Here is a 24,436-nt window from a genome sequence, read left to right as displayed (position 1 = left end):
ACATGTGCAAGAGACAAGGCAGAACTAACATGCTAGTGACAGGCAGCAAGCTAGGGGGGATAATATAGATGTAGAAGAGAAAGAGAGGGATACAGTCATCAGATTTTACAAACACTATTATCTCTAACAAGGGCATGTGGTCTTTGGCCTCAATATAGACTATATTACCCTTCAGCTAAATGCAAAATTGCAGGCAACAGAATAGGAAATGTCCTACAGCAACATTTGGAAAGCCACGGTTTCTGCATCATATGGACAAGATGTGTCTAGCAACACTGCCAAGCTCTGCTGGTCTCCCTACAGATGGTTACAACTCATTCTCCTTACAATTAACTTCAGCATCGTTGCACTGGAAAAGAAAGCATACCGTAACCAACTTTGCATCGCCTTAGAAGGACAGAGAGAGTGAAGTTTTTAATAGGCTTCTCTTTAATAGGCTTCAGGCTTGCCAATTAATTACCAGTCAGCCAAGCAGCTGCTGAAGAACAGCCTTTATTACCTCTTCCCCAGCACTGGGTTAATCTCTTTCAAGTGAGCAGCTACATTATCCAAGCCAGTGGCTTCTTTCTCATTCTCGCATCAATGGGTAATTAAATCTCGGGCTGCAGGGAGCCACCTTGCCCTCTCAGTAACTCTTGGTAACCCTGCTGTTGGTGTTGTTGGGGGAAGAGTGCCCTTCAATCCATTGGATTGGAATTGCTGACATAGTTTTCTCAGGAAGTCGCAGCTAGTTCTAGAAAGAGGCTGAAGAGTTATGAAACCATAATAAAAACCATGTTCCACCGGCTATCATTTTTGTAAGCAAGCAGGCATGTGTTAGGTGCCCTTTTTCATATTTTATTTCATGTATCTCTCTCCCTCGGTAAATGATTGCCTGGCTAAGGCCCTGCAACTTTCTTGGTTTTCAGAAGTGATTTGCTCTTCCTTCCTTCCTAGGGCTAAGCAAGAGTGACTGGCCCAAGGATACTGAGCTGGCTTTGTGTCTAAGACAGGCCTGTCAAACTCCCAACTTGCAGACCAAATGCGACACGTGCTGGTCAAGCCCAGTTTAGTGAAGAGGGGAAAAGTCCTGATATGTCATGTGATTCTGAATTTGACACCCCTGGTCTAAGGCATGACTAGAACTCAATCTCTTGGTTACCAGTCTAGCCGTTTAACCATTACATCAAACTGGCTCTCATTTTGGCCGCTCTGCGAAAGGCACAGTCTAAAGATATTTTATCTTACAATATGTTTTGATATATAGGGCTAAGGAGCTTAATTAACTGTGGTTGGTTGGGTAAACCTCAATTGGGTGAATTTTGTACCATAGATTAAGCTATAAATCAGTTTCCAACCTACAGTAATTGGATTTGCCTAATGCACAGCTAAACCCAAACTAAATAATATAATGGCTTAAAGTGGTGATTACCCGATCAATATAAGAAGGGATTGTGAAAAGAAGCAATGCTGAGTATGAAAATTTCCACATAGTTCCCTAATTAGTATATAATGAGCTGCTAATACAGTTCTACAGAGGAATTATTGAGTTTGTCATCTGCACTCTATAACTGTCTGGCTTGGTTCTACAACCCAACAAGACTGACACAGACTTCAGAGGATAATCAGAACTGCAGCAAAAATAATTACAGCCAACCTGCTTTCCATTGAGGACCTATACACTGCATGAGTCAAAAAGAGGGCTGTGAAAATATTTACAGATCCCTCGCATCCTTGACATAAATTGTTTCAACTTCTACTCTCAAAACGATGGTTATAGAGCACAACAGAACAACTAGACACAAGAACAGTTTTCCTGAACTCCATCACACTGCTAAACAAATAATCCCCTCAACATTGTCAAACAATTTACCACTATTATTATTTTTCTAATCATTTCCATCATCCATCTCCTCCCACAAATGACAGTATGACTGTAATTTTGTTGCTTGTATCTTTACAATTTATATCAACTGGTTCCTAATATGATTTCATTGCTTATTTGTACCCAGACTATCATTAAGTGTGGTACCTTATGATTCTTGATGAACTTATCTTTTATGTACACTGAGAGCATGTGCACCAAGACAAATTCCTCATGTGTCCAATCACACTTGGCCAATAAAAGTCTATTCTATTCTATTCTATTCTATTCTATTGTGATGAATGACAGTTTAAATGACTTCCCCCAAAGACACTGTCTGGATTCATATACCATGTTAAATCTTACTATGATTGGTTTAGCTTAGCGTGACATATGAGCCTATTGCCATCGCAACATAGAGTTGTATGAACCAAATCAGAGCTTGAGTCCAAAAAAATATTTTTAAAAGGGGAAAAAGAACACCTAAGTGGTCATGCAATGCATGAACAAAGAATGAAATTTGGAAAAATCTCCTCCATCCAATCAAATTACTTACATATAGAAACATAGAAGACTGACGGCAGAAAAAGACATCATGGTCCATCTAGTCTGCCCTTATACTATTTCCTGTATTTTAACTTAGGATGGATAGATGTTTATCCCAGGCATGTTTAAATTCAGTTACTGTGGATTTACCAACCACGTCTACTGGAAGTTTGTTCCAAGGATCTACTACTCTTTCAGTAAAATAATATTTTCTCTTGTTGCTTTTGATCTTTCCCCCAACTAACTTCAGATTGTGTCCCCTTGTTCTTGTGTTCACTTTCCTATTAAAAACACTTCCCTCCTGAACCTTATTTAACCCTTTAACATATTTAAATGTTTCGATCATGTCCCCCCTTTTCCTTCTGTCCTCCAGACTATACAGATTGAGTTCATTAAGTCTTTCCTGATACGTTTTATGCTTAAGACCTTCCACCATTCTTGTAGCCCATCTTTGGACCCGTTCAATTTTGTCAATATCTTTTTGTAGGTGAGGTCTCCAGAACTGAACCCAGTATTCTAAATGTGGTCATCATCCAATTTATATAAACATCATCCAATTTAGTACCATAAGAAACAAATGAGAATATTGTCAATTTCCAAGAAATGTGAAAAAAAAAATCAGGTCTCTGCCTTTGCAAAGGTTAAGGAGAGATGAAGATTGCCTATACATTTTAGAATTATCTGTGCAAATTCATACAAAGGTATGTTAGTAAGCAATTTGCATGTGAATGCTCTACATTTATCTGACAATATAGAATAGAATAGAATTCTTTATTAGCCAAGTGTGATTGGACACACAAGGAATTTGTCTTGGTGCATATGCTCTCAGTTTACATAAAAGAAAAGATACATTTGTGAACAGGTACAACACTTAATGATTGTCATAGGGGTCAAATAAGCAATGAGGAAACAATCAATATTAATAAAAATCTTAAGGATATAAGGAACAAGTTATTATTATTATTATTATTATTATTATTATTATTATTATTATTATTATTATTTGGATTTGTATGCCGCCCCTCTCCGAAGACTCGGAGAAGTTACAGTCATACAGTGGGAGGAAATGGGTGATAAAAATGAAGAGAAAAAAACTAGTAGTAATAGTAGTGCAAACTTAGTAAATAGTTTGACAGTGTTGAGGGAATTATTTGTTTAGCAGAGTGATGGTGTTTGGGAAAAAAACCTGTTCTTGTGTTTAGATGTCTTGGTGTGCAGTGCTCTGTAGCAACGTTTTGAGGGTAGAAGTTGAAACAGTTTATGTCCAAGATGCGAGGGGTCAGTAAATATTTTCACAGCCCTCTTTTTGACTCATGCAATATACAGGGCCTCAATGGAAGGCAGGTTGGCAGGATAATCCTATTTGGATCATCTGAACATATGGGTCCTTACACCACCAATGAAGTTTCTTCTTTATATTTACAATGAGAAATAGTTTTGTTTTATTTTTTGCAAAAAGAACACCAGATCTTTATGTATATATGGAATCTGGGCATTTTCCAGGAAATAAATTCTGCTTTGAGGAAATATTTCTATGCCACATTCAAACCTGTTTATGTGTGGTAAAAATAAAGACACCCTTAAGCAAAACGCAACTTCAGGTCAGCAACAACATTAAAATAAATCATAACCTATGTGTGGATGGATGGTACCAATTTTTTCCCGGTATTGGCTAACACGTAGTTTGTAGCTGTCTTATTTTTTTAAAATGGCGACCAATCTTGGGAGAGCCTTAGCTATGTAAATGTTTGATTGCTGGGAAAAAACAGATTTGGGATGGTGCTTTCTGCATAGAAAATGACACTGAAAACAATGTACATTGCATCCTTTAGTGAACATCTTTATGCAGTTTCTTTTGGAAGCTCTGTCAGTTACTGCATCACATATGTAACTACAACCATGGTATCTTGGTTTGTATTAGAATCAAACCGTATTATTTTGTTCAAAACAAGGAAGCTGCTCTGATAACATCTTTAAAGGAAACGTGGAAGGGCTATGAATTAGGCCAGTGATTTTCAACCTTTTTTGAGCCGCGGCACATTTTTTAGATTTACAAAACCATGGGGCACATTGAGGGGGGGGGGGGTTGGTGGCTAAAAAAGGTTTGGGCAAAAAAATTCTCTCTCTCTCTTCCTCCCTTTCGCTCTATTTCTCTCTCCCTCCCTCTTTCTCTCCCTTCCTCTTTTTTTCTCTCTCTCTCCATCCCACTTTCTTTTTCTCTTCCTTCTTTCCTCTTTTTTGCTCTTTCTCTCTCCCTCCCTACCTCCCTCTATCTTTCTCTCTCCCACCTTCCCTCCCTCTCTTTCTCTCTTTTTCTTTCTTGCTCTCTCTCTCTTGCTCTCTCTCTTTCTTTCTTTCTTTCTCTCTCGTTCTCTTTCTTTTTCTCTCTTGCTTTCTCTCTCTCTCTTTCTCTCCCTCTTGCTCTTTCTCTCTCTCTCTCTTTCTTTCTCTCTCTCTTGTTTTCTTTCTCTCTCTGAGCTTCGCGGCACACCTGACCATGTCTCACGGCACACTACTGTGCCGCGGCAGACTGGTTGAAAAACACTGAATTAGGCTAACAAATCTGGACTTCAAATTTCTCGACAAGCTCCAGCTGCAGAGAATCCTTCCTCACCGCTATCATGAACAGAAAGATATAAATAGACCGGCTTTGGAATTCTGGGCTTTGAAGTCCATAGATCTTCAAGTTGCCAAATTTGAAAAACGTTGGTGTAATTAATAGTTGCTCTGCCTGTTTTAATATCTTCAATGGTACACATTAGGCTTAGGAGCTTGTTTAATCATCTTTTGGATTAAATCAGGTCACAAAGTTTCAAAGCAGCCATATGATGGTCTGAAGATCCTTTTCCATGATGATTTTGGTCCTTCAAATGGGCAGAAGTTTATGATCCTTCCTGGGATAATATATATATTTCACTTTATGATTGAACGGCTTGTTATGAGATGATTAGCTCAAGAGGTGAAAGAACCATAAACCATTCAAACTGCAGTTTGATTCTTTATTAAAAGGACCCGATGTGCCAGTTCAATGCTTTGTAAACCAGGCTTGGAAAACAATGTGCAAATAAAGGCATGGGGTGAGGTGGAGGGAATATAATGAAGACAGCTATAGCCAAGGAAAGAAGATAACCCAACAAAAGTGGAATGCTCACCCTTTTTCTCTTTCCCCCTTTCCCCAATTATTCCTGGACTTTTTGCTCTGGCCCAAAACTCTATTAGAAAAAAAAATATGGCCGCTGCAAGATCTTAGGACTCAATAGGCACTCTGTGTATTTGTGTGTGTGTGTTTGTGTGTGTGTGTTTGTGTGTATATATATATATTTATACTCTATTAGATGCTTAGAAACAAAAATAACTTTCATCTGACCCTTGCACTAAAATATTTTTTTTAAAAAAGCAAAAAAGGGGAGAACTGTAACTTTCAATGTATTTTGCCCCTCATTGCGTTCCTCTCCCTCTCCTCATCCTAATATTTGTGGGTTGTGAATAATTATTTTAAAACAACAATCCCTTAAATCAGTGTTTCCCAACCTTGGCAACTTGAAGATATCTGGACTTCAACTCCCAGAATTCCCCAGCCAGCATTTGCTGGCTGGGGAATTCTGGGAGTTGAAGTCCAAGTTGCCAAGGTTGGGAAACACTGCCTTAAATGAATGTGGGAGGGAAACTTTCCTCTTCCATGGACTTGTAAAAGAGGGGGTTACTTACGAAACCAGAGGGGCAAACACTGCAAGTGAAGCCAAAGAACAACTCCCTGAAGCGATCCAATACAAAAGGGAGCTGTGCAGGATTGAACTTTGCACATCTGTATCTCGTACCCGATGCAGCCCCTGTCTGTATTTTGCTCCTTCAAACTGCATTTGATTTGGACCAGGGTTTCTCCCTTTCCTTCCTTGCCCAGTGAAGTGAATTTGGGGAAAAGGATCTGAGAAGACATGAGGGGGTGGAGAACACCATCCAACCATGTGTGTGTGTGATGGGGATAGATGTCTTGAGGCTTGGTTGGATGCAGATGCACAGTACTTCTCCCACGATACGAGAGGAAGACCACTTTCAGGAGAGGAGATATACCAAGAGCACTGGTTGCCCAATGACAATATCACAGTTCCTCTGAACGCTGCACATTTTCCTCCAGCCGTTCCCAAATGCACTCTCTCCCGTCATCACACAAAATGCACAGAAAGAAAAAAAACCAATACAGTACAGAGTCAAGTCAGCACCGTTGAGCTCAGCTAAATTCTGCATAGCCTCTGGCTGTGAATGGAAGAAGGTGGCCCCAAGTGTGGACGCTGCTCCTCCCCCCACTTAACCCTCCTCTGGTTCATTCAAAGGTAGGCTTCAGTCTGGGAAGCCTTTCAAAGTTGTTCCGGCTCCCTGCAACTGCTGCCGTGGCGAGTCTCTGTAGTCTCCGTTGCTTATTGGCCCAAGTTGCTAGCCACGAGGAGCATCTTCACACTGACAAGTCCTTTGAGCCTCACCCTTGCATCTAGCATATAGAGCATTGACTGTAGCAATTCAACTGGCTCCTATTTACAGCTCGCAGAGCCCTAACCCGTTCCCCTCCGAGGAAAGCTTTGGTTGGAGGACAAAACAAACAAACAAATCAAACCCCGATAAACTATTCTGAGAAACATCAACTTACATTTGTTTTACTCTTCTCTTTCTAGAAAACTGATCTGCAGGGAGGTGTGACTATAATAGCAAATGTCCTCTTAGCTTCGAGGCTCCCAGTTTTACCCTGTTGCCTTCCACCCTTCTTTCAACAGTAGGCCTGAAAAACAAGCTTCTCTCCTATTTTTGCTCCAGATGTTCATCTGCGGACAGATGAATTCCATTGAGGAGCACTGTGCAATATTAGAAACAGGAGCCGTCAGTGAATTCAAACTTGGTTATGCCTGATTGTCTCTAACAACATCTCATTACTTCTGAAAAGTAACACTCCTGGTTTCTTATTAAATCCATCCTTTTTTGTTGTTACCCCCTTTTTTCCCCTCCTCTTCTTCTTTTTCTTCTTCTTTCTTTTAGAGACATCAAACAAAGGAAGAAAACCCAGCAATAGGAGCTCTGGACCCCGGGGCAAGGCTACTGGGTGGTCGGTAAAGAGTGCTCTGCTGACTAGGTGGATTGACTGGAGTTTGTGGGGTTGGAGTCCTACTGGGTTTGGGTCGGAAGAGGCTGCCTTGTTGGGTACTGGTGCTGTTGGACAAAGGACACTGGTCAGGATCCCCAGAGTCGCTTTCTGTATAACTGTAGGCCTGAGCCCGAGAGATGCCCTTCTGCTGGCGCCTCCATGAGTTGTAATAAGTTGGGTCGCTGATGTAATGGTTGACAAAAGAATGGGCTTTCTGATTGTTCTGATCCACTTCGTACTCACTGTCGCTTCCCTGTGGAGGGAGATTGAAAAAAAAAACCAGTTTTTTAAAAATGTATTCTTTGTCCAATATACAATACATATGAAAGAGAATAGACATTAAGTAATATATATAAAGATAGGAAGTAAAAAAGAAGAGAAGTAGATGGGAAGAGGAGAATATATATGATATAAGGAATAAGGAAAGACAATTGGACAGGGGACGATAGGCACATCAGTGCACTTATGTACGCCCCTTACTGGCCTCTTAGGAACCTGGAGAGGTCAATCGTGGAGAGTCTAAGGGAGAAATGTTGGGGGTTGGGGATTGACACTATTGAGTCCGGTAATGAGTTCTACGCTTCGACAACTCGATTGTTAAAGTCATATTTTTTACATATTATAACAAGGGTATCAAATCTGACTGCAAAGTGGGCTGTATCGTGACGTATTGGGATTGTTTTTGCCCTTGATGAGCTGGGGTGGGTGTGGCCTACAAGTTTAACATCCCTAGGTTAGAGGATAAAGAAGCTAATGACCTTCTGGGTAGCCACCGAAGAAAGGAAATAAATTACTGAGCTAGGGCCTGCCTCTGCTTCTTCAGGCAGAACCAATTCACACTTGGTATGATGTCAAATGACCCCCACCGCAGGCTAAAGGCAATACAAAACTGTTTCTCACACATCAATCAGTCTGTGAACCCAGACAAATTATGTGAAATTTCTCTAGATATCTTAAAAAAGCAAGCTGGAAAGTTAGAAGTAACCACACAGAGAAAACTATTCCACAGCATTATGCTGTCTATGGATTACACACTATACTATATCCCTGGAATTTTGTTTGGCCTTTTATACTTTTCTAACACCTTGTCTGTAATTGGCTTTTTATACTTTTCTATAATTGTATCCTTTGATTATTAGCCATCTTGGGAATATTTTATATCAAATACATACTATTAAATTTATTTTTGAAAGTATATTTACAGTTATAGATGGGGTGTTGGTTAGTTTGGAAGGAACAGTCTACTTTTCATTATTACAATGGAAATTCTTTCAGGAGCTTAAATCGCACTTACATCTTTCCTTTAGTGAACAACAACCCTGTGAGGCAGCTTAGACTGAGAGTGACTGGCCCAAAGACACCTAATAAGTTTCCATTACTGAGTAGAATCTGGATCTCCCTGCTCCTAATCTGACCCCCTTGCCTTACAATGCACTTTTAACATTGAACAGGGCAGAAAAATGTGCAATACTTTGGCTGTTAACATGGCCATTTGAAAGGCTGTGTTCTAGTAGTATGCTGCAGCTGCCAAAAAAAGAAGAAGAAGAAGAAGAAGACGAGGAAGAGGAAGAGGAAGAAGAAGAAGAAGAAGAAGAAGAAGAAGAAGAAGAAGAAGAAGAAGAAGAAGAAGAAGAAGAAGAAGAAGAAACCAACACAGTCCTAGGCTGCATCAAGAGAAGGTTAAGATCAAGGTCATGATCACTTTATGAGGCCTTGATAAAACCACATTTGGAATACTGCACCCAGTTTTGTTTACCACAATATAAAAAGGAAGTTGTGACTGCAGTGTAGAAAGAGTGCAGAGAAGAACAACAAAGATAATTAGGAGACTAAAGGCTAAAACAAATGAGGAATGTTTGAAGGAATTGACTATGTCTACTTTTTGTATGTATGTATTTATTTGTGACATTTATATGCCACCCAATTCCAATAGGACTCTGGGAGGCACACAAAGGTCACAACAATTAAAAACAATATAAAATGTAATAACAGTAAAATAGCAAGAACAATATAAAATACATGGCCCTTAAAAAAAACCTTGCATACTATCAATCATTTGTGTTCCCAGGCCTACTGGAAGAGCCAGGTCTTATCGGCTTTCCGGAAGACCGGTAGGGTGGGGATAATATGGATCTCTGGAAGCAGTTGATTCCAAAGGTTTGGAGCCACCACAGAGAAGGCCCCTCCCCACAGCCCCACCAGCCGACATTGCTTGGTGGATGGGACCTGGAGAAGGCTAATTCTGTGAGCCCTTATTGGCTGCTGAGAGATTTGAGGCAGAAGGCGGTCCTGTAAATAGTCTGGTCCTAAGCCATGTAGGGCTTTAAAGGTGATAACCAACACCTTGAATTACGCCTGGAGACCAACTGGTAGCCAATGCAGTTCGCAAAGAGTTGGAGTAATACGGATGTTCCTCAGTACACCCGCTATAGCTTGTACAGCTGCATTTAGAACCAGATGACATCTCCGAACATTTTTCAAGGGTAGTCCCATGTAGAGTGCATTGCTATTTAATGAAAAGTAGGACTTTCTCTCTCTCTCTCTCTGTATGTGTGTGTGACATGATAGCAATTTTCCATATTTCCCATATTTCCTATCACAAAGATGAAGAGGGGGGGGGGTCAATCTATTTTCCAAAGCGCCTGAAAGCAGGACAAGGAGTTAACATATGGAAACCTATCAAGGAGAGATCCAATCCAGAACTAAGAATAAATTTCCTGACAGTAAGAACTTTCTACTTTGAAATGTCATCTACTGGTAACTGAATATGAATTCTCTGAGAACATCTGTATTTTAAAGAATGTTATCGAGAGAAGAAAAGAAAAAAGAATTGGGCAGGGCAGGACAAACTTGGCACATTTCCCTCCTTTCAACTCTTCCTCTGTTCTTGTTAATTGAATTCAGCTTCTCTGCTTGCAGAAGCACAATGGAGATCTTTCATGAGAATCCACCCCCCCCACCGCCCCCTGCCCAGCGAGGGAGCAGATCAGACCGCAGGTTTCAGCTTGCTTAGCGCTCCAAAAAGTTTCTCAATGGTGGTACTCATATGCACTGATTTCATCGGGGAGAAGGAAGTAGGAGACAAGAAGGTCTTGATATCCAGGTGATTGAGAAAAGTGAAACCAAGGTCATCAGGAAAGAGAGAAAGAAAGACACTGTGTGCTCTCCCCCATGTCCAAAACAGAGAGATGGGAAGGGAAATGCGCAGGCCCCTTATTTAAGAGATACCTGAAGCTAAGCAGCAATGGCCACAGCGATGAAGTAATACAAAAGGAACTTCCAGATCATATGGTAAAGGACCCTTTGATCCACTGGCATTTTCGCATCGTAAATCAGACATTAAGCCACTTCAGTGTGGATTCTTAATGCTCCCGCTCTATCAGGAATATTATATATTCTTGTTTTAGAAAAAGAAGGTACATTTCCCAGTAAATGTACAGTGTCCAGTTACATAGCGTTATATGTTGATGGCCAGTTAGATATTATTAAAAGTGGGAGTGCATACAATTATTTTAAATACAGTTGAGGCATTAGAACTATCATTGTTCTAATATCATTGAAAATATTTACAAACTCCTCACATTCTGGATGTAAATTGTTTCAATTCCTGCCCTCAAAATGATGCTATAGAGTACTGCATACCAAGACAACTAGACACAAGAACAGTTTTTCCCTGAATGTCATCACTCTGCTAAACAAATAATTCCCTCACCACTGTCAAACTATTCACTAAGGCTGCATTACTATTACTATTAGTTTTCTCATCGTTCCTGTTCCCCATCTCCTCCCACTTATGACTCTATGACTATAGCTTGTTGCTTGTGTCCTTACGATTTATATTAATATTGTTTCCTGGTTGCTTATTTGACCCCTATGACAATCATTTAGTGCTGTACCTCATGATTCTTAACAAATGTATCTTTTCTTTTAAGTACACTGAGAGCATATGTACCAAAGACAAATTCCTTGTCTATCTATCTATCTATCTATCTATCTATCTATCTATCTATCTATCTATCTATCTATCTATCTATCTATCTATCTATCTATCTATCTATCTATCTATCTATCCAAGTATGTATTGGTAGCATACAAAAATATAACAATGTTTATATACATGATGCTAGTAAGACTAGTAAACATTGATACTAGTAATACTAGTAAATACTAATAAATACTAATAATATTAGTAAACATTAGGACAGGGGACGGAAGGCACACTGGTGCACTTATGCATGCCCCTTACTGACCTCTGAGAAATCGGGTGAGGTCAACAGTGGATAGCCTAACGGTAAAGTTTTGGGTGTTAGGTGATGATACTACAGAGTTCTATTCTATTCTATTCTTTTTAAACAGTGGTGCAATATATTCTTTTATAATAGAAAAGTCTGTGGTTGCGTGACTTGTGCACATGTTTTATATGTTAACTGTGCTTATAATTCTTGGATGTGACTCTTCAATAGAGGGCTGTCTGCTTCAAACACAGAACTGTCTGGCCACACTAATTTTAGAGGACTTGTCATGAAAGTCTGCAGCCCTCAATGTCAGGGGCTTTGTGATCCTCTCTCTCCTCCTTTAAAAGCAATGATATGTGCTTCACCACACATTTACTACACTACATCTTATAGATTACTTTGGGGCCGCATCAGGGAGTCCTCGACTTATGACCGATTGCTTAGAGATTGAAGTTACAATGGACCTCCCTGAGGGTACTTATAACCTGGATTCAAAGTGTCCTATGACTGCACTTTGAACCTTTGGCAACCGAACTGCATTTGCATACATTTTCAGTATCCTTCAGTCACATGACCATATCTCTATGATGGTTTTGCCAATAAAGGCAATTTATTTTCATGTTTCTGGCAAAATTAGCCATAGAGGGCTCTATGCAGGGGTGGGTTGCTTTTACCGTTGCTACTGGTGCATTGTGTGTGCAGCTTATGTTGTCTTGCATGCGCGCACATGCTGTGTGTGTGTGTCCCCAGTGTGTATTTGCTTCTGTGCATGTGCAGGAAGTAAAAACACATTGAAATCAGGTGGGGATGTGCGGATGAGATTTTGGTGTGTTTTGCTTCCGTGCATGCACAGAAGCAAGAAATCACTGCAATCTCATTTGTGTGTGCGTCCCATCGTAAAATTTTGCTTCTACACATGCGCAAAAAGCAAAAAATATGAAAGATTGAAGAAAAAAGATGGCAGCACCCATAGGACTGACATCGGAGCGATTGCATGCAAATTGCGCAATCTGGCGCCTGCTACCAGTATGCAGTTGCCTACCACACCTGTAGCAACACACTACTGGTTCTACGGGTTCACTTAATGACCATGGCATTGTGTTAAAGACCACAGCATTGTCTTAATGACTGCCGCAATAAAGGCTGTGAGATCAGGTTGGTTACATGACCAACATGATTTACATCCATCATAATTCATGACTGCAACTGTGCAGGCTCCATTACAGTTATAATTCTAGACTACTTATATGGTTTGTGTACAGTAAGGATAATCCTAAATTGGTACAACTGCACTTTTTGCAACCCACAGGAAACCCTGCAGCACTTTGAAGTGGCATTTTCAGGTTCTTCCACAGATACTCTCTGATATCATGGGGAGTTTGCTGAAGCCAAGCCTAATCTAAAGAACAGAAATAGAAGTGTGCACAGTTCACTGATCTGGATTTGAAAGGTGATTGAGAGCAAACAAGACACCAATATTAGCAAGTTCTTCAAGAAGCTGCATCGTCTCCTGGGCTCACATGCCAAATCCCAAAGATTAGGAATTGGTTTAAGAAGGGGCTGACAGGTACAACAGACTATGACTCCAAATCATCTTTTCCTCTTCAAATCCCTTTCACTGCATGCCCTAAAAGAAAATGCTACAAGTTCAGTAAGATTTGAATTTATTTCAGAGTGCAGCCTTGATATGTAGAAAGCTTGTTCCTATTGACATGGTTAAGTCTGACATTCATTTCTGTCTCTGAGAGATAAGCGTTTCTGTAGACGGTAACTGTCTAAACTTAATTCACTAATATATAAACGTTTGCCAGCATGGTCACTAGAATCTTTGTACAGGATTAAGGGATTATTTTTCATGCAGAAAGTCCTTGAGATCAAGCAACAATTCTGTAATCTTGCTGGAAGGGCATTCTTGTTGCCTGGGATGGTTCCCCACCCCCCAACAACACTAAAATTTTGTTAATCTGAGTAAATTTGGGATTTGATGCCTTTATAAAAAAGTCCTTTGAATATTCCAGGGCTTGCTTGCTTACTTTATTCATATTATATTATATTATATTATATTATATTATATTATATTATATTATATTATATTATATTATATTATATTAATTATATTATATTATATTATATTATATTATATTATATTAATTATATCATATCATATATCATGTCATATTTTATTTATTTATTTATTATTATTTATTTATTGGATTTGTATGCCGCCCCTCTCCGAGGACTTGGGGCGGCTCACAGCATGTACAGAAAAACAGAAAACAATAATAGCAATTCAATTAATACATTAAAAAAACAATCTTAAAATTCTAATTAAAAAAACTATCAATATCATTCATTCAACAGTCAAACTAAAGCATTCATTGGTCAGGGGGGAAGGTCTAAGGTTTTTAAACTCTTTCAGAAGACGAGGAGGGTGGGGACAGTACGAATCTCCAGGGGGAGTTGATTCCAGAGGGCTGGGCCCCCCACAGAGAAGGGTCTTCCCCTAGGTCCCGCCAGCCGACATTGTTTGGTTGATGGGACCCTAAGGAGACCAACTCTGTTGGACCTCACTGGTCGCTGGGATTTGTGCGGCAGAAGGTGGTCTCTGAGATAGTCTGATCCTATGCCATGTAGAGCTTTATAGGTCATAACCAACACTTTGAATTGTGTCCGGAAACAGATTGGTAGCCAATGCAGTCTGCGGAGTGATGGTAAGATGTGGGCATTTCTTGGAAGGCCCAAGACTGCTCGCATGGCTGCATTTTAGACAAGCTGAAGTTTCCAAAACTCTTCAAAGGTAGCCCCATATAGAGAGCATTGCAGTAGTCGAACCTCGAGGTGATGAGGGCATGAGTGACTGTGAGCAAAGACTCCCTGTCCAGATAGGGCTGCAACTGGTGCACCAGGCGGACCCGTGGAAACACCCCCCTCACCACAGCCGAAAGATGGTGTTCTAATGTCAGCTGTGGATGGAATCCTCTCTGAGGAGGTCAATGTGTCCTTGGGAGGCAGCACCCACAGCCACTCCGTCTTGTCTGGATTGAATCTGAGCCTGTTGGCACCCATCCAGACCCTGACAGCCTCCAGACATATTATATTATAATTTTTATGCCGCCCAACTCCCTAGGGCAGTGAGGCACCCTTTTTTCCCCTCGGGTGCCAAAAGAGCATGCTTGCATGCTATCGCACATGCACATGTGCTCATATCCATAATTCAATGCCTGGGAGGGCAAAAACACCTCCCCCCCCAGAGGATCACTGGAGGCCAGAAACAGCCTGTTTCCCAACTTCTGGTGGGCCCAGTAGGCTCGTGTTTCACCCTCCTCAGGCTCTAAAGGCATCCCTCTCCATTCCCCTGGAGGCTCTCTGGAAGCCAAAAATGTCCTCCCAGAGCTTTTGTGCGAGCCAGAAATCAGCTGTCTGGCACACACATGTACACTGAAGCTGAGCTAGGGCAATGGCTCGCGTGCCAGCAGATATGTCTCTGCATGCCACTTGTGGCACCTGTGCAATAGGTTTGCCATCACTGCCCTAGGGATTCAGTGTGGCTCACACCAAAAACAAACCTGGATCAATTAAAAAAAACATTTCAATTTAAAATAATTGCACCCATCCATTCATTCATGGGCCAACCTCGCTAGTAACCCCCCCCCCCTGAAGTCAATGGCCATAGGCCCAGGGGGCAGTGTGGATCTCAGGAGGTAGCTGATCTCAGATAGTTGGGGCAACCAGGCAGAAGCCTCTCCCCCGCAGACCCCCCAGCCGACACTGTTTAGCTGACAGGACTCAAAGAAGACCAACCCTGTGGGATCTAACCGGTTGCTGGAAGGTATGTGGTAGAAGGCAGTCTCAAAGATATTCTGACTCTGAGCCATGTAGGGCTTTAAAGGTAATAAGCAATACTTTGAATTGTGACTGGAGATTGATAGGAGCCAATGCAGCTTGAAAATAATTGGTGTAGTCTGGGTCTATCTGGCCGCACCCACCACAGCTCACACAGCTGCGTTCTGGATCAACTGTAGCCTCCGAACACTCTTCAGGAGTAGCCCCATGTAGAGCACATTGCAATAATCCAGCAGTGAGGTGATAATGGCATGAGTGACCGTGAGAACAGCTTCTTGATCCAAAATAGAGTCGCACTTGGTGCACTAGTTGAACCTGTGCAAAGATTTCCCTACCTATAGCTGTCAGGTGTTGATCTAATCTTATCTGTGAGTCTAGGAGGACATACAAATTGCGAACCTGTTCTGAGGGGGTTAATGTCTCTCCCCCCCAGAACCAAGGAAGGACAATTGACATAGTCCTTCGGAGACAGTATCCACAGCCACTCGGTCTTGTTAGGGTTAGGTTTGAGCCTGTTGACTCCCATCCAGACCCTCACCTCATTCAGGCACTGGCACATCCAGCGGTGGGCAGCAGGCAGGACGGGGTGGAACACAGTTCCACCAGTGGAAATTTATTTATTTATTTATTGGATTTGTATGCCGGCCCTCTCTGAGGACTTAGGGCAGCTCATAATATAAATGCAGCTGTGTGCCCAGCTCCAGCTGACCATCCCCCCTCCCATCCTCCTCCTCCTCCGAAAGCAGCAGGGAGACCAGCACCGGCAGGAGTTGCAGGGGCCCCATTTCCTCCCCCATCTTTTCTCAACAGCTGATTGGCACCCGTTCACCTAGCTACTCAGCCTGAGGCTGGGAGTGACCCAGGAAGGGGAGGGCGGGAAATGCGAAGTAAATTGTCACCCCAGAGAGCGACACTGGTGAGGTTGTAAGATGAAGACTTAATAGTTCACTTGAACAATGATGATTGTTCAAGCCACTCACAACTGGTCACATGGCTGGCAAACCACTCATACCCAGTCACATGACCATCAAGCCACACCCACAAAGTAAGCCACACCCACAGTGTGGCAGTAAAAATTTTGGCTGCCCATTACTGGGCACATCAGATCCTCTGCTTCACTAAACTTTGCTGATAGCTCCCAGGATATCTACTTGAGATATTTGGGAAGAATATGTGCGGAGAGATTTGCACCCAGTTATACTTCTGGCATGGGTATTTGGCTGTCATAGCAATTCTCTCTAATTGCCCTTGGGGGGTGACGAGGGCTAGTTGAGGGCCAGGCCATTTGGCAAAGATTCTGTTCTTACACAAAAAAAGGACAAAGGAACAGTTTTGCTACAGCCTGGCAGGGTTGCCAACTCCCATTAGCCTCTGCATTGCTATGCCTGTCGCCATTGGCAACAGTGCAAGGAAAAGAAAGGCCTGGCTGTAAGATAGCCTGTGTCCTAATCTTGAGTTTCTGAGACAGATGTCCCTGTACTCCTCCCTTGGTGGTACTCAGCTGCCTCCGCTGATCAGCATCCCTTTCCCCAGAAGGATGCACAGGACCATACATGAGCAACTCAAAGAACATTTTAATCCTGGGAGAGGTTATTTCTGTGTTTTAGTTTTTTAATGCTACATGCTTGCAGCAATGACACTGCATGCTTACTGTTTTAAACATCAGTCTGGACTCTTAAGAGGAAAGAGAGTACATATGATTAAAATATTATAAAGTTCATACTCAGGACTGAAACAGGAAGGTTGATGTACAATGATACCCTTGCCCAGGAACTAGGTATATGGGTGACTTGTTTGTGTGATTAGCCTTCTGTCTATAGAATTGAGCTTATGATTTTTAGAAGGCGTACTTAACTATAGCACCCTCAACTACTTTATATCCTTGACAAGGGAAGCAAGAGAACACACGTACCTGGTAGAGGACAAGTGGAAATAAGCACTTTTTCAAAACACCCATTTGTTTCCCAGGGTTCCATTCCTTGAAACGAATGTTTAAATCTAACGTCTGGCTTGTTTTGGATCTCATTATAAATCTGTATTAAATACCCAGCGTTTTGGCATGTGCTATGCTAAAAAACTATGCAGAGTAAACAGACATCTGTTTTACACTTGAGCATAAGCAACCCTCAGAGTAAATCTACATGAGAGCTGTGAAATCTTGAGATAAGAAAATCTAGTATTTAAGCTTTGGATGGAGATGAAGAGCGGGAGGGAGGGAGGAGAGAGAGAGGGGGTGGGATGGAGAAAAACACACACACACACACACACACACACACAGAGTGAGAGATCACGGAGTAGAAGCTAGCCTCAAAACTATATCACCTCAGTTATTAGTTTGGGGAAAACTGATCAAAAATAATAAACATAACCATCAGAGTTATTTTGTGTAAAAACCTGGTGGAAATCATTTTTTCTAGTGGGTAATTACCAGGTTTCTCTATTCAAACAATCCAATCATTTTTTCTAGTGGGTAATTACCAGGTTTCTCTATTCAAACAATCCAATCTATTGAAAACTGCACTGCTCAAAAAAAATAAAATAAAGGGAACACTTAAACAACACAATATAACTCCAAGTAAATCAAACTTCTGTGAAATCAAACTGTCCACTTAGGAAGCAACACTGATTGACAATCAATTTCACATGCTGTTGTGCACATTCAACTTTGTACAGAACAAAGTATTCAATGAGAGTACTGTATTTCATTCATTCAGATTTAGGGTGTGCTATTTGAGTGTTCCCTTTATTTTATTGAGCAGTATATTTTCTGGTTAGGGATGACCAGGCTTTTTCTAGCAATAAAATTAACTTACATTGTATTGTTATTGCTGTGAGCCGCCCCGAGTCTGCGGAGAGGGGCGGCATACAAATCTGATTAATAAATAAATAAAATAAATAAATAAAACTAGTAGAATCCTTCAGTTGGGACAAGCTAAGGGAAGTCAGTGAAGTGAAACACTTGTTGTGTCCAATATAATTGTACAATTTGTCACCTATGACAAAACTTTGTTTTTTTAAAATCACCTATGGCAAAAGTTTGTTTTGAGGGTGCCTTTATACCCCTCGAGATCCCTGTACGTTTGTTGTAGAGTGCACATACTCAAGTCCATTTCAAATGGGCTTTGTAACATTCCTAAGACTGTGGCATTGCAGCCCAAAACGTCCCCCCACCCTACCCCACTCCCCGCCTAGCCTTCTAGCGTGGCTTACTTGTGAATCGGAGATTTCTGAAGGTTTCTCGGTGAGGCTGCTGCTCTCGGCTGGAATGAGGTCATTGTATTTGGTGACATCTTCATCTGAGTAGTGCAATGAGCCTGGGCTGGGCCGTGGTGGGGACCTTGGGACGGACACAAAAACTCTGAGATATCATTCAGAAGGAAGTCTGTTTTGAATGGGAAAGCAAGGGGCTGCTCCCAAATTTGTTTACCCCCACCCGGACCCCCTTCTTCTCACAAGTCTAGAAGCCTCTGGTACCTTGTGTATATTCCATTCTTCCTGCAGAAGGAATTTTTTACTGACATGCGTCGATTGTTGAGTTCTAGAGCAGGAAAGCTGCTCTCATCCAGGCTGACCATTTCACCATGGTTAAGTGCATTTGACTTGGAGTTGCTCCCTAAAATGGGAAGAGGGAGAGAGGGAAAGAAGAACAGAAGCAATTAGTATTTTGAAGTATCTTTTATTTTGGTGCACAGAGACTTCTGCCAAGCTCCTTTCTCTTCCAAAGAACAAATTTCAGAAGTTTGTTCTAAACTTTCTCATTTTTTAAAAAATTATGAGTCACTAGCGGAAAAACAAAACCTAGCTCCTCTCTATAAGCTGGCATTTGATGCTTTATGCTGAGCAAGTGAGATAAATATCCCTGTTAACACAATATAAGGCACTGTAATCTCTTACATTGTTCATACATGCTTTGCACCTGGGCCAACATTTGTACTATAATTTTAATGTATTTCTCATGCTATTTCTTATCATTTCCCTCTTCCTGATCTTACACAGGAATGATATAGGGTGATTCAGGTAAATTGGAATTAGCTAAATGGAATTTATTTATTTATTTGTAAAATTTATATGCTGCCCAACTCCACACTGGACTCTGGGCGACTAACAATAGATGGTATTTACCAGAATTAAGAATTTACTTAGGAAATCAACATTAACTTCCTAATTCAGAACAAACCATTACTTGCCTCTCAATTTTCCTAATCCAGAAATATGGGTGCTGAGCCCCTTTGGGATTCCTAGCATTTACCTTCCCAATAAGGGGATTTGGGAAAGATCATTTCCCAGGAATAAAAGCCCATGGAAACTTCTGCCCCATGCCTCTTAAAGTACTATGACCAAAACTATTATTAGAGTACTAGAGCCAGCCAATAGAGATGATGTTATGAGGAACATAATGGATTTCATGTAAAGCAGCAGAGGAATGGTGAATTCACACAGAACAGGTTCTCTTTTAGGAAAGTTTGTGCAAGGAGAGAGGGGAAAAACTGACAGATGCGTGCAAACTGCATTGGCTATGTTAAGAATTGCTTGGGGATTTTAATAAAAAAGATACTGGTAGGTTCCAAAGCTGTCAGGTTACCTAGAGTGAACTTTTTTATATTTGACTTATCTTTACAAGTAAGTAATGCTTACCACTGAAGTGGTTCAGGGATTTAGCTAAATGGATATAGTTAATATGGTCACAAAATAAATGGCTTTGATTAGGATTGCTAATTCCCTGTTAGGGATGGGTTTAACAGGGAGAACTCCTGTGTAGTAACTGAGATTATATTCATTCATTCATTCATTCATTCATTCATTCATTCATTCATTCATTCATTCATTCATTCATTTGAGTTGGAAGGAACCTTGCAGGTCATCTAGTCCAACCCGTCAGAAAGTTTCTCCTCACTTCGAGGCTGAATCTCTCCTTGGTCAACTTCCATCCATTTTTCCTTGTTTGGCTTTCTGGTGCCTTGGAAAACAGCCTGATCCTCTCTTCTCTGTGGCATCCTCTCAAGTATTGGAACACTACTATCATATCAAGTATTGGAACACTACTATCAACACTACTATCAGTCCTTGCCATATACTGGCCAAATTCAGTTCCTGCAACCACTCTTTATATGTTTTATTTTCCAGACCCTTTATCACCCTGATTGCTCTCTTCTGCATTTTCTCTAGAATATCAATGTCTTTTTTGTACTGTGGTGACCAAAATTGGATGCAGTAATCTAGGTGTGGTCTGATCAAGGAATTATAGAGTGATACTAGTATCTCTCTGATCCTTGATTATATCTTTCTATTTATGTAGCTCAGGACTGCATTGGCCTTTTTGGCTGCTGCTGCACACTGCTGGCTCATATTTAATTGGCTGCCTACCAAGACTCCAAGATCCCTCTCGCAGTCGCATTTTGCTGATAGAAACACTAACATCTCGAATCTTGCATTTGAAGGCAACCCAGAAACTGCAACTGGTACAAAATACAATGGTTTGGTATCTGATGAATATTACTTATCCCAAAGAGACTATAATGATGCTTTGGGGTTTACATTAGTTACAAGTTGCTTTTGAATCAAAGTACTGGCTCTGATGTATAAAAGTTTATATGGCTTGGTATTTAGATAGATGCTGGACTATTTTCTCCTGTCCAAATTGCCCTGGCCAGTATTATTTCCTAGAAGAAACATTTGATCATACCACACTTTTGTGAAATAAGGGGAATGGAGACCAGGTGGTCCCACTTCTTAACTGCTTTGTCAGCCTTATGAAATACCATCTCCTTAGAATTAAGATTTACTCCACCCTTTGCTCTCAAAGATGACACTTTTCCAAAGAAAAGTTGGTGGAATAATTTGTTACCATCACCTTATAATTTTGATTGATTAAATTGTTTACTCTGGGCTTTTAAATTGTTTTGGATGTTTTTTCTAATTGTTGGCAAGCTGCTGTGAGTTTATACCAATTTGGTGGTACACAAGCTGGCTGGCTGGCTGACTATTTGATGTGTAGTGCCCTCAATGGAAAATACTTGCTTATTACAAGTGAAGTCTTGAGACCATGTTGGTACTCACCTGAATCAGATTTCTTGGCATATTTCTTACTCTGTCCACGAATGATAAGGACAAAGACTAGGAGGAGGATGAAGATGAGTCCCACCAAAGCAATGACCACCAGAAACCACCATTCTTCATAGAAGGGATTGGCTTTCTGAGCTGCAAAACAGGAAGAGGACACAAGTAATCTTTTTCTATAAGGATGCCTATGCCCCATGCACATGGTTTCTGATATCTTTTATTTAAAGGTTAGTTCAAAACATTCTGGTATTTATTTATTTTATTTATTTATTCATTTGTCCAATATACAAAAACATAGGAAGAAAAATAGACATGTGATAATATAAAAGAGGGTGAAAGTGAACTTAGAGGAGAGGATATATGAAAGGAAGAGAATATATAAGATAGGTATGACAGAAGCTGGATTCTATCCTAAATACCTGATACTGAAGGGGATGGACTGCTAGGCGTCCCATAGCCGTAGTCATTGACGGCAATAACTCGAAAATCATAGCTGACACCCTGCTTCAGAATATCCATGCTGAAAGTGTAAGAAGTCACTTCTTTGGGAATATCCTTTATGAGAATGTCCCACAGCCCCTCATCTGGAAGAGAAAGATATCAGTAAAGTTGCAGCATGATATTCAAAAACACAGGAATACATAAATACATGTCAAACGCAGGAGAATGATGTCCTGTGGGCTAGAAAATGACTTTAGGGTCCCAATTTTTTTAAAAATAATGACAGAAACATGCAAACAATTTGTTTACACCATTCATTGTGGCATTTGTTTGATTTGTACAACAGGAATCTTTACTTTTTTTAAAAAAGAGATACTTTATATTTTACATACAATTTATCCAAAATGATCTGGCATGCAGAATAGATAGGTATATAGGTATTTAAAATATTAAAAGGAATGCCAATTCCGAAGAGCAGTGAGCAGAATCCCACAATGGTCGTGAAAATGCCATTGCATAGCAGGTTCGTAGTTATCTAGGAAGATTTACTTTTCATTAATTGCAGTTGCAACCAGTTCAGAATATAGATCATGTTGTCTCCTCAAATTGTGGAATTCACAGAAGATGTGCAAGGATGTCTTAGATGGAAGATTTACCTTATAAACTCACTGGAACATTTTAGAATTTCTGCTAATTATAAGCATCAAGAGGAGTCACAAAGAGCATGTGCCAATGATTTTTGTTTAGCACAGGCCTGTATATTTGACCTATATGGCAGTAGGAAACATATTTATCTGCATTGTACAGCTGTCTGCTGAAGCATCGTGGTACTTATATTATGCATTCTTTATGGGAGGACTGCCTTATAGGTCTAGCAGCCAGATTGGTTGCTGCGCATGATTAACAGGGACCAACATTAAAAAATAATTTCTGAGGCTTCTATTTACCCATGGAATAAATGAAAGTTCTGCTCCAATCTTTAGAAATTCCGGTTAATTTCTTCAGATTAGCTTCCTTTTTTTGCAGAAAGCCTTGGTGTTTTCTATGGTCTTCTTAAGTTCCTGCTTTTACAGGCAGTCTCTATGAACCCACAATTGAGCCCAAAATTTCCATTGCTAAATGAGACAGTTGTTAGATGAGTTTTGCCTCACTCTATGACCTTCTCTGCCATAGTTGTTAAGTGAATCACTACAGTTGTTAAATTGGTAACATGATTATTAAGTGAATCTGCCCTCCTCCGTTGACTTTGCTTGACAGAAAGTGTCAAAAGGCATGACCTTAGGTCACTGCAGTCATCATAAATATTAGCTTAGCCTAGTGGTTCCTTCATGGCCTACTGATTGTTGTTCAACTACTATCTCTTAGCGCTTCGACACCCATGGGCGCTATCTGGCTTTCCAGTAGCCGCCCCGAGTCTTTGGAGAAGGGTGGCATACAAGTCTAATAAATAAAATAATAATAATAATAATAATAATAATAATAATAATAATAATAAGCCAGTTGATGATAAACATTCAAATTTTGATCACAGGAGAAGGGGGATGCTGCCATGGTGATGTGTGAAAAATGGTCACAAGCAGGGGTGGGCTACTGCCCAGACTGGGGGGGGGGGAATGCAGCGGGGGTAGCGAAAATGGAGCTCCACCCCAGAGCACCCAATTTGCACTGAAAGATGTTGAAAGAAAATGCAGGGCATCCTGCATAAGCCACGCCCACAGTGTGGTAGTAAAAAGTTTGGTAGCCCTTCACTGGTCACAAGTCATTTTTTTCAGGCATGTTGTAGCTTTGAACAGTCATCAAACGATTGGTTCAAGCACTATCTGTATTTCCTCCCATGTTAAGGACCTAATTTTCCTTTGCCATCCTTTGCATGATGTGTCGACATCTAAAACATTGAAAGCACTGGGTAGAGTAATATTAATCATTTAAATAAATAAAATAAAATAAACAAATTTAAAAAAGCAAAATGAAGCTGGTTAAAGTTTAGAGGCATGAGTAGTTCCTGGTCTCTATTGAATTGAATGATTCCTTGGCCTTTCTTGGTACAGTAATTCTTTCTGTTATATAAGCAAGATTTCAAAATCTTACTTGCACATTACATGGAAAGGAGGAGAAAGTATGATCTTTATTTCTTCTGAAAATCCAAAGTGGCATCCGAATTTAAATAGGTTGCATTCCAAGAAATGTACCGTCTAAAAATTGATGGGAGTGCTAAAGACAATAGGATGGAAGAGGAAGCATGAGGAACCCAAAGAAATGCTCAGTTGTAATTTGATTTATCTGGGAAGGGAAAGTCATCCATAATGACTTCATAAAAAAAAAAAAGAACTGCAAATA

General features: G+C 40.6%; 1 protein-coding gene across 6 annotated transcripts in view; it reads right to left on the bottom strand.

The window, feature by feature from the left end:
* Nucleotides 1–5,374: 5,374 nt before the first annotated feature.
* The window catches only part of SDK2 (sidekick cell adhesion molecule 2), a 543,580-nt gene continuing 524,518 nt past the window's right edge, over nt 5,375–24,436 (bottom strand). For 4 of the 6 annotated variants that reach the window (XM_070740239.1, XM_070740241.1, XM_070740244.1 and 1 more), the window contains 5 exons: nt 22,078–22,242; nt 21,656–21,796; nt 19,073–19,211; nt 18,809–18,956; nt 7,393–7,773 (listed from right to left, as the gene is read on the bottom strand). In XM_070740239.1, the coding sequence (XP_070596340.1) occupies nt 7,420–7,773; nt 18,809–18,956; nt 19,073–19,211; nt 21,656–21,796; nt 22,078–22,242 (947 nt within the window). In that variant the 3' untranslated portion in view covers nt 7,393–7,419. Of the gene's footprint in view, nt 7,774–18,808; nt 18,957–19,072; nt 19,212–21,655; nt 21,797–22,077; nt 22,243–24,436 lie in introns of all 6 variants that reach the window. The other 2 variants (XM_070740240.1, XM_070740242.1) reach the window with 1 other exon arrangement.

Source organism: Erythrolamprus reginae, chromosome 2 (genome assembly GCF_031021105.1).
Source record: "Erythrolamprus reginae isolate rEryReg1 chromosome 2, rEryReg1.hap1, whole genome shotgun sequence".
NCBI classification, from domain to species: Eukaryota; Metazoa; Chordata; class Lepidosauria; order Squamata; family Dipsadidae; genus Erythrolamprus; species Erythrolamprus reginae.
Note: the sequence above shows the minus strand (reverse complement) of the source record. Positions and strands in the feature narration are given on the sequence as shown.